Source organism: Brachycentrus maculatus, unplaced genomic scaffold, assembly GCF_059751285.1.
Source record: "Brachycentrus maculatus isolate JH-2025_06_01 unplaced genomic scaffold, ASM5975128v1 h1tg000349l, whole genome shotgun sequence".
Lineage (NCBI taxonomy): Eukaryota > Metazoa > Arthropoda > Insecta > Trichoptera > Brachycentridae > Brachycentrus > Brachycentrus maculatus.
Window position 1 is genome coordinate 1246520 of NW_028281098.1, and position 13101 is coordinate 1259620.

Genomic DNA, 13101 nt, shown 5'->3' on the forward strand with positions numbered 1-13101 from the left:
TTGGTAAATAATATTAATTTAAAAACATTAAATATGTAATTCCTTCTTTTCTGACTTTGAAATGAGGCCGGCGCAGAAGGTAAAATACCCTTCCCATACTTAAGCATCAATCGACCGAATGTGTAGAAATACCTTTCCCGTCTATCACTATGGTACACACTTGTTAAGACAGGAGTATGAAAGTCTATAAATTCACAGAAAGCTAAACTATCAGTGCGTAACGAAGTCCTGGAACCACCTAGGGGTGGTACCAGGATTACATTAGGATGTACGGACATGAAGCGTGGACTGGCAAGAAAGGGGTGAAAGTAGACTGAGTGCAATAACTCACACAAATCCACATTTGCTCCACAGCAAAACGATGTTTAAATAGTGAAATGATGAAGGAAGGCTAAGATAAGCATTATCCGTCAAATTAACGAAGTTATGTTGAGATGGTTTGGAAGTGTGGAACGAATGAGTTAAGACAGAACACTAAAACAAATATACGAGTCAAAGGAATAGACCAAAGAAAACTTGGCTTGATCAAGTACTTCAAATACTTGAAAAAAGAATGAATGTATACGAGGCGAAGAATGTTTGCAAAGGTAGAGTGGTGTGGCGTTCTATCCATTTCGCCTGCCCCTGTGCGAAAGCAGCATGATTGTTAGTTAGTTACTTCTTCATCTATGTTGGAAATCGCTATGACTAATCAAATTGTGGTTTGTTTGGGAGAGTGTGGGTGATAAGTACATAGTAGCATAATTATTTGCTTTGAACTTGGATACATAGTGTCACTCACATTTGAGGAAATGCATTTCTTGTCTACTAAGTTAGTATCCATTATTACTTATGTATTTTAAATTTGTAATTTAATAATAATCACACATTTTTAACAAACAATTTAGAAGAAAACTTTTTAAATAACCGAACAAAAACAATTAGTTTTTCGTTGTAAAATTCTAATTAATTTTTTGACTATTTTGCGAATTATCGCCGGCAAGAATTTCATATCTATATTATTTTAAATCTAAAATTGCTAACTAATTGTAGTGTTTAACTTTATATGTAACATGTACGTTCATCCACTAGGCCGAATTAAAAACTAACTACCTTCAAAATATACACCTTATATTACTTTATAGACAGTGTAGTGATCATTTCTATGAACAATAAATGGTTTATTAAATCTACTCAAATATCGGCATATACTGTATCTATTCTCATAACTTAGTAACAATTTAAAGCGAATTGTTTTCATTTAATCTTTTGATAAACAACTGTCCAGAACTATTATTTTAATTTCAATTAATCCTTCAGGATTGCAGAAGGAACCTCAAATCAACATTTTTACACAACATAAAAGCAAAATGTTTCCCTGTTACCATTAAATTCGAATGAACATAACTCTGAAATAATCATTTAATAAATCTTTCTCACACATCCATTGAAGAGCGGCCATCTTTGAAAAAATGGAGTGTGACCGTCTTCAGTTTGATCAAACATGAAGTTAGCTGCACTCCATATTTGAACAATGACCTTTCTTTAAAAAGAAAAATGCTAACTTGTATTTTGTCATTAGGTTTTTACATGTTATTACAGTAAAGCTCGCCAATTCCACACATTATAAAAATTTTGGCAAAATTCAAATAATATTTTGAAAAAATTATGAGATGAATTTGTTTGTTTTTTTTTTTAATCAATCTCATTTAGGGTTATTTTGTTAACAAAATATACAAATTATTTAGGAAATTTATTTATGAAAACTAGCAAAAAATATTTTTTTGAATTTGTTAAATTGAAACTATTCTTTAATTTTGGTTTCTCCAATTTCAAATTAGTGGACTTTTTTGATTAACAGTAATGTAATTTTATGGATACATCATTCGCAAGCAAAGAGTTTATGGGTAAAAAATAATATATTAATAAGAATATTATGTTGCGATGCTCTTTTTTGGTGTCCTATGCAAAATGGAGATACATCTTTATGACAATAAGCCGACCACTTGTTGATGGAATCACAAAATAATCCATAACTAATTAATAATAATACAATGTGCTTGAACGCTAAAATAAAATGAGATGTGCATAAAATAAACCTAAACAAAGTCTTTCTATTTTAACATTGTACTCTGAAAAATTACAATTAATATCTTAAGTGCTTTTTGACTGTTATACTCATCCATCTTAACATAGAAATTGGAAATATCATTCAATACATTGGTGAGTTTAGCTAAAAAGTAAGTTAAGTTTTGTTTTTTTTTAACTAATACGTTTCCAAAATTCAGTGTGTTAATACATATAACTTAATGATATTCATATTCATAAATAATGTTAATTTTGACACTGTAAGGAACACTAATTTTTAACTCTCGTTATCAAAATTCTTTCAACATTTTTTTACAAAAATGTTAGTAATATTAGTATAAAACCACTCACCGTGATTGTTCGGTGAATGGTTATTAAAAAAAAATAATTAAAAATGACTAAACACAAAGTAAATCCTTTAAATATGAATAATATTGAGAATAAATTCTTTGAAACTCATCCTTTTCCTGTCATTTTACAGCTGCCATGATTAGTAGATCTATACTGACATTTTCCATACCTTACCTGATAAAAATATGCAATTTTATTTATTTAATCTAATATTGGTCAGTATTTAAAAAAAAGGAAACAAATGATCATACTGTCTTCAAAACAATATTTTTATGATACAAAAAGAGTTAGAACATTCCATTTTAACAGATAATGCAAACTATTATAAAATAATGGTCTAGTCACATGATGGTCTAGACACATGTAAAGTGACATATCTTGAATTGACTAATAGAAAAGCAAAAATATCAAAGAAAATTGATGAAATATTATTCAGGTAAGTACTGTTAAAATTAGTATTAGTTATCTTCTTGAATATAACAAAAGCAGCTGTATTCGGTATCGGTTTTTTGGCACATGGATTTTGAGCTCTGATAATTTACTAAATAATAAATACATGATGATTTATCTGGATGAGAATAGGAAACAGAGAGTCAGCATTGTTTTTTTTTATCCAAGGATTAACATTATTTGTGAATACGGCTATAAGGCTGAAAATAAAATTCAAAATTAAGTACGTTTCCACAGGTGACATGTTATAAAAAATAATGCAATTTATTCTTAAACTCTTAATAAAGATATATGAGTACGTTTATTGAATGTATTGTACGATATATTGATATAAAATTTGCATTAAAACGTCCATTGTGCTTTTATTGTGTGAATAAAATCAAACATTAATAAAAAATGTGCACCTAACTTTGAACTGCCTAATAATAGAAAAAAATATATAAAAGAAATCTATTTACATTTTTTTTACATTTATTCAATTGTTTTATGGCATACATTGTTTTTTTTTCCTTGCCGCCCTGAATAATTGTGGATGTATTATATTTGCAACAAGATTATCATTCCACTGGCGACATTATTTTAAATCATCATTGTAAATAAATACAACATTATGTGTAGGAAAATGCAAACAGAATCTGTATGAACAAACTGTATTGACCATTTTTAAGTATAATAATATTTTTATCAAAACTATATTATTAAATCTATATATGTTTAATGTATTTACCTAAATGTATAAAGTTGAAATTACCACAAAAAATGTTTTAAGGATATGAAGTTCTGATTACAATTTTTTCATGATGTTTATTGCACTAACGATAATACATTTATTTGAAATAGAATTTTTTTATTCTCTCCGATAAGTTATTATATACAAGGAGAAAATATATAGGGACCTATTTACTATTCTTTTTAGTTTTATGTTCTGAATCTCTCGAGTTTTGTTTAAGGAGGAGTTTCGTTTTTGCGTTTGATATTTCTGTGATATCGAAATTCACTTTGCCACATATAAATCTGTCAAAATCTGTTACAGTTGCAATGCTTTAATATCCATTAAAGAAACGCTTGAAGAAATCTAAGCGTTTTCTGAATGTTTAAAAAATCATAATAGCAGATACTGTATAACTAATTTAATAAGCTGTACTAGTACCTACCCAAAATTAATCATTTTCATCTATATTCTTACCATTTCTATGGATAAAGTCAGTTATAGCTTTGGTATTGCCAGTGAGATAGAGAATTAATTTAAGAACTTGTGAGGTAGGGAACGAAACTTCATGTTTACCCGAGGCACAAAGTCTTTGAAATATGTGCACATATCTGAATGTGCTGAATATATGCCCATATCTCAATTTGCTATAGCAATAATGGGCTAGAAAGAAACAAAAATCCCCCCTACACCTATTCACTTTTCATTTTATCTCCTTTATGTGTATACACAGGCAAATTTATTCGCGAATACATGCAGCAGGTTTGTTTACACCTGTGACATTGCATCAATCACCTAGCAACTTGTGCCTAAAGTGACCGTGTGTATAAGACTAACTTTTTGATATTTACAGAGATAGGACTTCGCTGACATCGGAAATCATAAATGAATCGGATGGTCATTTGAACGGTGTTCATTTGTTTCAATAATCATAAATTTACCAACTATCTATAACAGTTGCTTGACTTGAATTGTTTATGGAATTGATTTTGTATATCTTCAGCAATGAATGGACAAGCGATGGTATCTCGCAAAGGGGCTATGGATCTGCATTCGGAGAGTCAGTACAAGTTAGTTAATTAATTATCACAAATGATTCTGTAAGCACATCATAAGAAGCCCATGTCTAGGGCGTTGTAGAGGGCGGCCATGTCGGAGTGGCCGGATATTCTCCAGAAGGGGTAGTTCTTGGCCTTGGCGGCGGATTCCTCCTCGTTGCCGTCCCCGACCACCACGTACGTGCAGCGATCTCCATATTTCTGACGGATCTTCTCGAAGCATGTGTCTTTGCCTACAGAAAATACGTATATTTAAAACATAATCAGTATTTTGAGTTTATTCAGGAGAGAGCTGCCCATAATATTTAACATAGGGGAAGGTGTGATGGAGGTTTTATGTTTTTTTTTCACTCTACTCATGACACAATAATAAATAAAGTATTGTAACGGTATATACACGGGTCTACCAAACAATAAAATGACTCGACTGCAATCAGTGTTAAACGCAGCAGCGAGATTAATTTTTGGAATTTCTAAATTCACTCACATCACCCCACTACTTCACAAACTCCACTGGTTACGCTTTCCCGAAAGGGTTGAGTATAAACTCTGCCTACTCATGTATAAATCAATACACAATATGGCTCCAGAGTATCTTAAGGAGCTGTGTATTCCAGATGAATTGGTTGATAGACGTCTCACGCTTCGATCGGCTACAACATCTGCAATGGGCAAAGTTATCTTACCAGCTCGCAAGCAACGCACTAAATTTGGCGAGCGTGCCTTTGCTGTTGCAGGACCGACGGCGTGGAATGCTCTTCCACCAATGGTTAGAAATAGTGAGAGTGAGATGATCTTTAGAAAAAGACTAAAAACACATTTGTTTTCTAAATCATTTCCACCATAATATTTTCCCCAATTCATTCACCGTGAAGCGCCCTTGAGGTATTTTTTTACGAAAATGGCGCTATATAAGTTATCCAATTTTATTATTTTTATTATTAAAGTATTACTTAATTGAATACTACTTTGTCCGATGAGTGTTTTGTTGTACGAATGAATTTCTTGAAGAAACTCAAATTTGTATAAATTTATGATTTTCTAATATTTATTTTTAAAAAATTATTATCATTAAACTTTTTTTAAAAACTTTTTGTCTTGTTTTTCCACAAATTTTTCGGGACATTGTATAATATGGTAAACTTACCATAGTGTAAATCGTAAACCTTGGCACTGGGCAGCATGCCATTAGTGATTTTCATTTTGTTTATAGACATATATAATTTATATCATTTCATACTTGAAATGAGAGTTCAAATTTAAACAAAAATTTATAATTAAATCAAAAGAAGAAATATACACCAACGTAAAAGATTAAAATATAATTGTTTTTGGTAAACAAAATTGTTGATGGTATGAACAAAAATTGGCAATATAAGAAAAATAATAAAAAATAATATTATGTGACACAATGGTACATAGAAAACTATATCAGATTGATACAATTTAAACTACAAATATCTGTATCTATATTGGCTACCTACCAGTTTTAGTAGCGGAGTATATGTTCTCCACGTTGAAGACTCCCCCGAGCCCGAAGAGCAGCACTTTGGCCACCGCAGGAACCAGTTGGGTGGTGGTCACCAGGACGTTCACGCAGTTCTCTCTGCAAAATACATATTCCAACCGTTATAAACCTATTCACACACTGAGTAGACTTGCCGGTTGGTTCCCTAGAGTAAGTCAGGTTAGAGATTGTCAGTTTGTTGGTTGATCATCTGGAGTTGTCAGTTGGTTACCTGGAGTTAGTAATAATATTAATAATCTCGGATGATTTATATAGTGGGATTTTCGTTTAATACTACCTCAAGGGCGCTTATACAGATATGGATTATGATATGAAAATGATAATGAGAAATAAAAATTATTATGGCAAAGAAAAACGTAAATCGGGTGAGTCTGAAGGAAGGATAGTGGAGCGCCTTCTTCTTGGTCTTCTTGGGCTGGAGCACGGCCAAGATGTTGGGCAGGACTCCTCCCTGTGCAATGGTAACGGCGGAGAGCAGCTTGTTGAGGTATCGTCATTGTGGATATTCAACTGCAGATGGCGGGAGGTGATGCTGGTCTTAGTTGTAAGTTGTTGTAGTTGTCTAGGTTAGGGATTATCAGTTGGTCAGTTGGTTACCTAGAGTTGTCAGGTTATGGATTATCAGTTTATCGGTTGGTTACCTGGAGTAGTCAAGTTAGGTTTTGTTCGTTCTTCGGTTGGTTACCTGTAGTTGTCAGGTTAGAGATTGTCAGTTGGTTACCTGGAGTTGATGAGGTTGAGACATTTGCTGGAGAGAGTGAGCCAGTTGTCTGTGGCGGCTTCTATCTCCGCCCGCAGCTGCAGCCACTGGTCTCTCTTGGCCGGCCCCAGCAACCCGCCCACACTGGAACAAGAAACGCAACCATTCAGCAGAACTTTTTATTTAATTTGCAATATCTTAAATAATAATGAATATCTGCTAGTTGAAAGTTCTTGGATAAAAAAATGGATATATTAAGTACTGTATATACTATCACATACTGTTGCTTAAAAAAATTATGGTAATAGTATTAACTTGATCTTTGATTATGAAAAGACAAGGTGATCACCATACAAAACATAAGGCAAAATAGAGGGTCGACGAGGTGTGGGCAGAAGACATCTCCTGGCTCCGGAATATACGAGATTGGACGGGGATCAGGACCGTCGAGGCGCTGTTTAGAGCTGCCTGAGACAAGGACAATCACTCTCAAGTGATAGTCGACGTCAGGGGGACGTGACACGACACGACAAAAGAAGATGATCACCGTGCGTTTCAGTTCAACAGTCCGGAATGACACTAACTCCTAAGCTTAAGTACGGTAGCTAAGTGCGCAAAGCACTAACTATTTACCAACGACGGTAGTTGAGGTCCGAAAGGGGTAGCTTTCGGAACAACCTATCCATCATCAGGTCAACTATAGTACATTACACACTCAATATGATATGCCAAATTGTAACAATGGTAGACAAATAATGGGACCAACCTGTTCCTGTAGTTGTTGTAGATCTCCTTGATCCTCCGGTAGCGGAAGGCGAGCTTCCTCATCCAGTCCACGCCGCCGCGCACGCCCTGCGCCGGGCAGAGCGCGCCCGGCCCGCCGAGCGCGCCTGGCCCGCCTAACGCACCCGGACCGCCCGGCGCGCCCGGCCCGCCCAGCGCGCCGCCCGGAGCCGCGAGGCACGCGGCCGAGAAGCCGTCTCCTTGGAAGTTGTACGCGCTGAGGTCCTGCCCGTTGTCATCGGCCGACACGGCGTCCACGTGCTCCTGGTCACATTCCTGAGGAATACACAATCTGTTTACGTGTCTCTTCGTCAGGACCACCACTACCATACCACTACTCGCACACTTAACCCTTAAATGTATACCGTTGCAATTCTGCAACAACAATTTCACATCAGCTGAAACATCTTTCTTTCATCTTCAAACCCTTATTCACACCCCAATGGTGTATAGGGCACTGCATCATATAAATGCAGTGTTATCTTGATTGTTAACACGTGAAGGAAAGGTGATCAGCCTTTATTTAACCCTGGACTGGTAAATGTTGAATAAATATTAGAGTGAAAAAATCACTTATAGTTATTTGACCCCCCCCCCTGACAATTGAACCCGGGGCCTCTAGTACAGTAGCCAAGCATCCTGACTATTACACTACGAAGGCGGACACGTCATCTGACACATCTTTAGTCGCCAGGAATGGTTATAATTCACACGGTTGCATATGCAACATCTCATCACACACCTCTGTGTTAGAATTAAGTCAGCCATTTATAACTAGATGCATTGATGGTTTTTTTTTTGGGAATTTAATAGATCAGTAACATCAAATTATACACATATACAAGCATTTCAAAACAAGTACTTCTTCTTTAGAGTTCTGTCCTCCACTGCTGGATATAGGCCTCTTCTGTATCCTTCCATTTTTTCCGTCTGTTGCTGCTTGTACCCTGTTTTTACCCCCCCACAGCGGCTATGTCGTCAGACCATCTTTTATGATGTCTATTTTACTCTCCCAAGGTCAAGGATCCTTTGATATCCAAAACCGTAAGGTTATAAACCTTATGCCAAATATATTGGTCCCAAAGTATCGCAATAAAATAATATAGACATACGATAAACAATTCATTTTAGCCACCCTGGACCCGGGATTTCCAGCATGGTAGCAAAACCTAAGCAAACCACTTTACTACGGAGGCTGACAAATAGACTCGTTGGTGTAGAACTTAAATTTAAAAATTCAGAAAAACTGTGTTCAAACTGACCTCGATGTCGTTGAAGAAGAAGTGTGTGTCTGCCAAACTAAAGATCAGCTCTTCCATTCGAAATCCTAGCTGAATGAATTGTTGTGCGTCCTAAAAACATGGTATAACATTAACATTTTATAAGGTTGACCATTGCATTCCAAGAATTGAAGCCAAAAAGAAACAATTATAACATTTTTAAATAATTCAACGTTATTTGTTTTATGCGGTACCCTATTACCAAAACCAAAGCTGAAGGTGCGTTGCAGAAGCCTGGTGAGGACCTATCCGATATCGGATCCGTGTTAGTTCATAAGGAACTCTCACGAGAGGTGATATCATACATTATTAAAGTACTGAAGGACATTGGTACCATAAACCAAACTAGAACACACAATATAGAACCCTCTTCTAGTGGGACGGAAGGTCTGTTGACGACAGTCAGCAGTCCGGCTTCCCCTGAGGAGTTTTAAGGTGGTTCCCAACACAGATTCAAATTCAAATAAAACATATTTTTAGCTATGGCTTTTAAGAAACAAATTCCACTTAATGATCACCTTACTATTGATGTCTGTTACACAAGTTAGACCAATAGTATATAAAATATATAAATTAGAGTGAAACCGTCAGTCTGTAAATGTCCGACTCACCTTATTGTACCTAGCAGCGAAGCCTCCCGTGAGCAGCGTGTGGAAGATGATGATGGTCTCGTCCAGGTCCCAGACGAACACCCTCTCGGTGGAGGGCTCCGGCGGCGCGGGGGCGCCCGGGGACCCCGCCCCCGCCGCCTGCCGCCGCCCCCGCCCGCGCCCCTGCTTGCCCGACGGCTGCCCGCCCTCCCTGTTCACACACACGATAACCATTATTGAAATGACAGTCGATCGACCAATTGCACAACCCCGAGTAGCGCTCAGCCTATCCTATAGTTAACTACTATTCCTAGTCCATTTCCTTTCCTGTATAGTAGTAATGCCTTGATCCCAAGATTCATTTACGTGGCCTTTACCCCATCAAATAAACTCCATTCAAAGGAATGCAGAGGAGGTACAGACCCAATAAATTGAAGCACAAGACTGATCACCTTGCTTAAGTGTAATTAACGATCAAAACAACACTGTTTTGGAACGATGCAGTGCCTTCTACACTATTGGGTGAAGAAGTTAGAAGGAAAAAGGAAGAACATTCACCATTCTCCACATGATTGACAGCCACTTACACATTACTCAAATTTCAGAGGTTTTTTTTACAGAAAAAATTTTAAAGGCAAGAAGCATTCTGGTTAAAATTTGTAAGTTTTTAGGCGTACATTTAGTTTGACTAATTTCGTACTAGACAGACTTTTATTTTAATTTGTATGATTCTCTAAAAGAGTTGTCAAAACAACAAAGAACATACTCCAAAACCCAAACCACTCAAAAATGTGTAAATTTTACCAAATAAAAGTTTGTATAATACTTATGTATGTGACTCTCTGTCTCTGTTGAGATGTTTAGAATATGTTTGTGTGTGACTCTCTGTCTCTGCTGAGATGTCTAGAATGTGTTGATGTGTGCCTCTCTGCCTCGGTTGAGATGTCTAGAATATAATTGTGTGACTCTCTGATCTCTGTTGAGATGTCTGGAATACGTTTGTGTGTGACTCTCTGCCTCCGTTGAGATGTCCAGAATGTATTTGTGTGTAACTCTCTGTGTTTGATGATCTTATCTATCATATGATCAAATAGACATCCGTCTAGAATATGTTTGAGTGTGACGCTCTCTTGAATCTTGATGATAGACATCTGTCTAGAATGTGTTTGTGTGACTTTCTACCTCTATTGAGAAGTCTAGAATGTGTTTGTGTGTGACTCTCCATCTCCGTTGAGAAGGCTAGAATACGTTTGTGGTGATTCTTCGTTAAGATGACTGGAACACTGACCCGGAGCCGCCGCTGCAGCGCCGGCTGGACTCGCTCTTGACGGGCGACAGCGGGCTGGTCTCGCCCATGGACAGCAGGCCCGAGGAGGGCGACTCGGGCAGCGCCGTGGCGAGGTGGTAGGGCGCGCTGCCCGCCGAGCTGGGCGGCGACAGCGCGTACGGCGGGTAGGGCTGGTAGTAGGCCGCGTACCCGGCGCCGCCCGCGCCCCCAGCGCCTCCCGACGGGGACACGCCCTCCGAGTACGCGCTCGCCATGCCGTAGTTGCAGTAGTCCTGGAACAACGAGCTTAAGTTACATTTTTACATCTCAACATAGATGAAGAAGAAAATGGAGGTCTGGATTTTTTACAGGGCTTACGGCCTGGATTAAGCATAAGCTGGATTAAATGATCACTTCATAAACGTGTAATATTCACCATTCTACCCATGGTTGACAACCAGACACATTTTTTGGAACTCCTACATTTACATACATTTATCATTAATTTCATGACACTGTACATATGAGTTTACTGGAGTAATCTATGGTTGGATAGGGAGAGCTTTTATTTATCAGAGATCCTTTTATTTGGATGTATGCAAGATCCTAACTGGATTATTTACCATACTGGAATTTTTCGGAATTCGGAATATATATTTTTTTTCTACGGTACAAATTTTTATAACAATGCTAAATGTACGTATGGAATAATCGGCGGGTATGTATGAATAGATGCATGAATGTGGAAAAGGAGAATATGTATGATCTATTAATCACTACTGATTGTCCTGACAAAGAGACAGGGATAGCTTTACCTGGTGCATCGCCGTTCCCGTGAAGGTGGACTGGAAGGGGGAGGAGTAGGCGGCGGGGTAGGGCGGGCAGTAGCCCCCCGCGGAGACCGCGCCCCCGCCCCCCGAGGGCGCAGCGCCCGTCCCGTACGTGGCGTACGAGGGCGCAGCCTTGCATGACGGTCTGGAAACAAAAAACTCCGAGTTATATATTATAAATAAAGCAGACTGCTCGCCTCCGAATGTGAAGAACAGAAGCAATGGCTAAGGCATTCGGGGTCGCATACTCGTTCTAAGTTATCTACGTTGGAAATGTCCATTTTGGTGGAGACTGACCAGAGCCGTAACGTAACACGTTACGATGCGAGCATTCGTATAGTCAGTACAGCGAGCCGAGCGCTCCATCCATAGTCGGAGCGCTCGCCGCGAGCGACGTTACGACGAAATGCTCTCGAAATGTCAGTCCCTACCTTTAGGGATGAATAAAATTTGAAGTTTCGGCTCATACGTATACTGTATTAAGGTGGAGACTGACCGGAGCATTTCCTCGTAACATAACGTCGTAACATCGCTCGCGGCGAGCATCAGCGAGCATCCGAAACTATGGATGGAGCGCTCGGCTCGCTGCACTGACTGCCTGAATGCTCGCATCGTAACGTGTTACGTTACGACGAAATGCTCCGGTCAGTCTCCACCATTAACCGCACGCAGTATTGCGAAAACGTGACTGGCATATGATTTTGCGAGCTGGTTCGATGGGAAGGTAGGTGTGGGTAGGTACCTGGAGGGAGCGGCGCTGGAGTGGCCGGAGTAGGCCGAGTAGGGCGACTGGCCGTAGAAGGGGGTGGCCGAGGTGGCGCCCATGTGGTACGCGGGCCCGGGCGTGTACTGCTGCATACTGGAACAACATCAATATTCAATTATTCAACATATAGGTACAGTTTTATGTATTTAGATTTTTTTAAACTAGAGGATTGATAACTCCTATTTTTCGTTAAGACGAAGAATACTAAGGACTAAGGTCCTCATTACTGAGGGTTGTGGCCCTTGTGGAAGCAAGGACTCTTCTCCAGTTATCCCTTAACTGCGCTGCAAGTAGCGCTTCAACCACTATACACTCTGTTCACAGATATTTGACATGTATTTTTTTAAATTATTTATTCCTTAATTAATTTAATTATAAAAAATAGGGGTAAAATAACTGTGAACCGAGTGAAACTTAATCGGTCCATCGTGTGGGGATCTTCCTCTCCCTCTCTTCCCCTCCAGGCTACCGATCACAACCAGTCATTTCAAGCTATATCCTTACAGTATCCAATCATCTAAAATAGACTTGCGAGTTATTCCTTTAAAAAATAAAAAATAAAGTAAAAATTTTATTTTTATTTACAATTAAAATGTAACTTTGTTTTAAAATCACTATAAATATTTTATTATTATCGTGATAAAGAAGCGGTTAGCTTCGAAACCGGTAGACAATATAATCAAGTTATAATAAAATACTTATAGTGATTTTAAAACAAAGTT

At 38.0% G+C, this 13101-nt stretch overlaps 1 protein-coding gene across 2 annotated transcripts in view; it reads right to left on the reverse strand.

Moving 5' to 3' along the window:
• Positions 1–3807: 3807 nt before the first annotated feature.
• Positions 3808–13101, reverse strand: part of eya (eya transcriptional coactivator and phosphatase 2) — a 72056-nt gene continuing 62762 nt past the window's right edge. For both annotated transcript variants that reach the window (XM_088269455.1, XM_088269453.1), the window contains 9 exons: positions 12356–12472; positions 11599–11758; positions 10805–11076; positions 9538–9727; positions 8909–8998; positions 7630–7922; positions 6885–7007; positions 6120–6241; positions 3808–4868 (listed from right to left, as the gene is read on the reverse strand). In XM_088269455.1, the coding sequence (XP_088125581.1) occupies positions 4687–4868; positions 6120–6241; positions 6885–7007; positions 7630–7922; positions 8909–8998; positions 9538–9727; positions 10805–11076; positions 11599–11758; positions 12356–12472 (1549 nt within the window). In that variant the 3' untranslated portion in view covers positions 3808–4686. The remainder of the gene's footprint in view (positions 4869–6119; positions 6242–6884; positions 7008–7629; positions 7923–8908; positions 8999–9537; positions 9728–10804; positions 11077–11598; positions 11759–12355; positions 12473–13101) is intronic.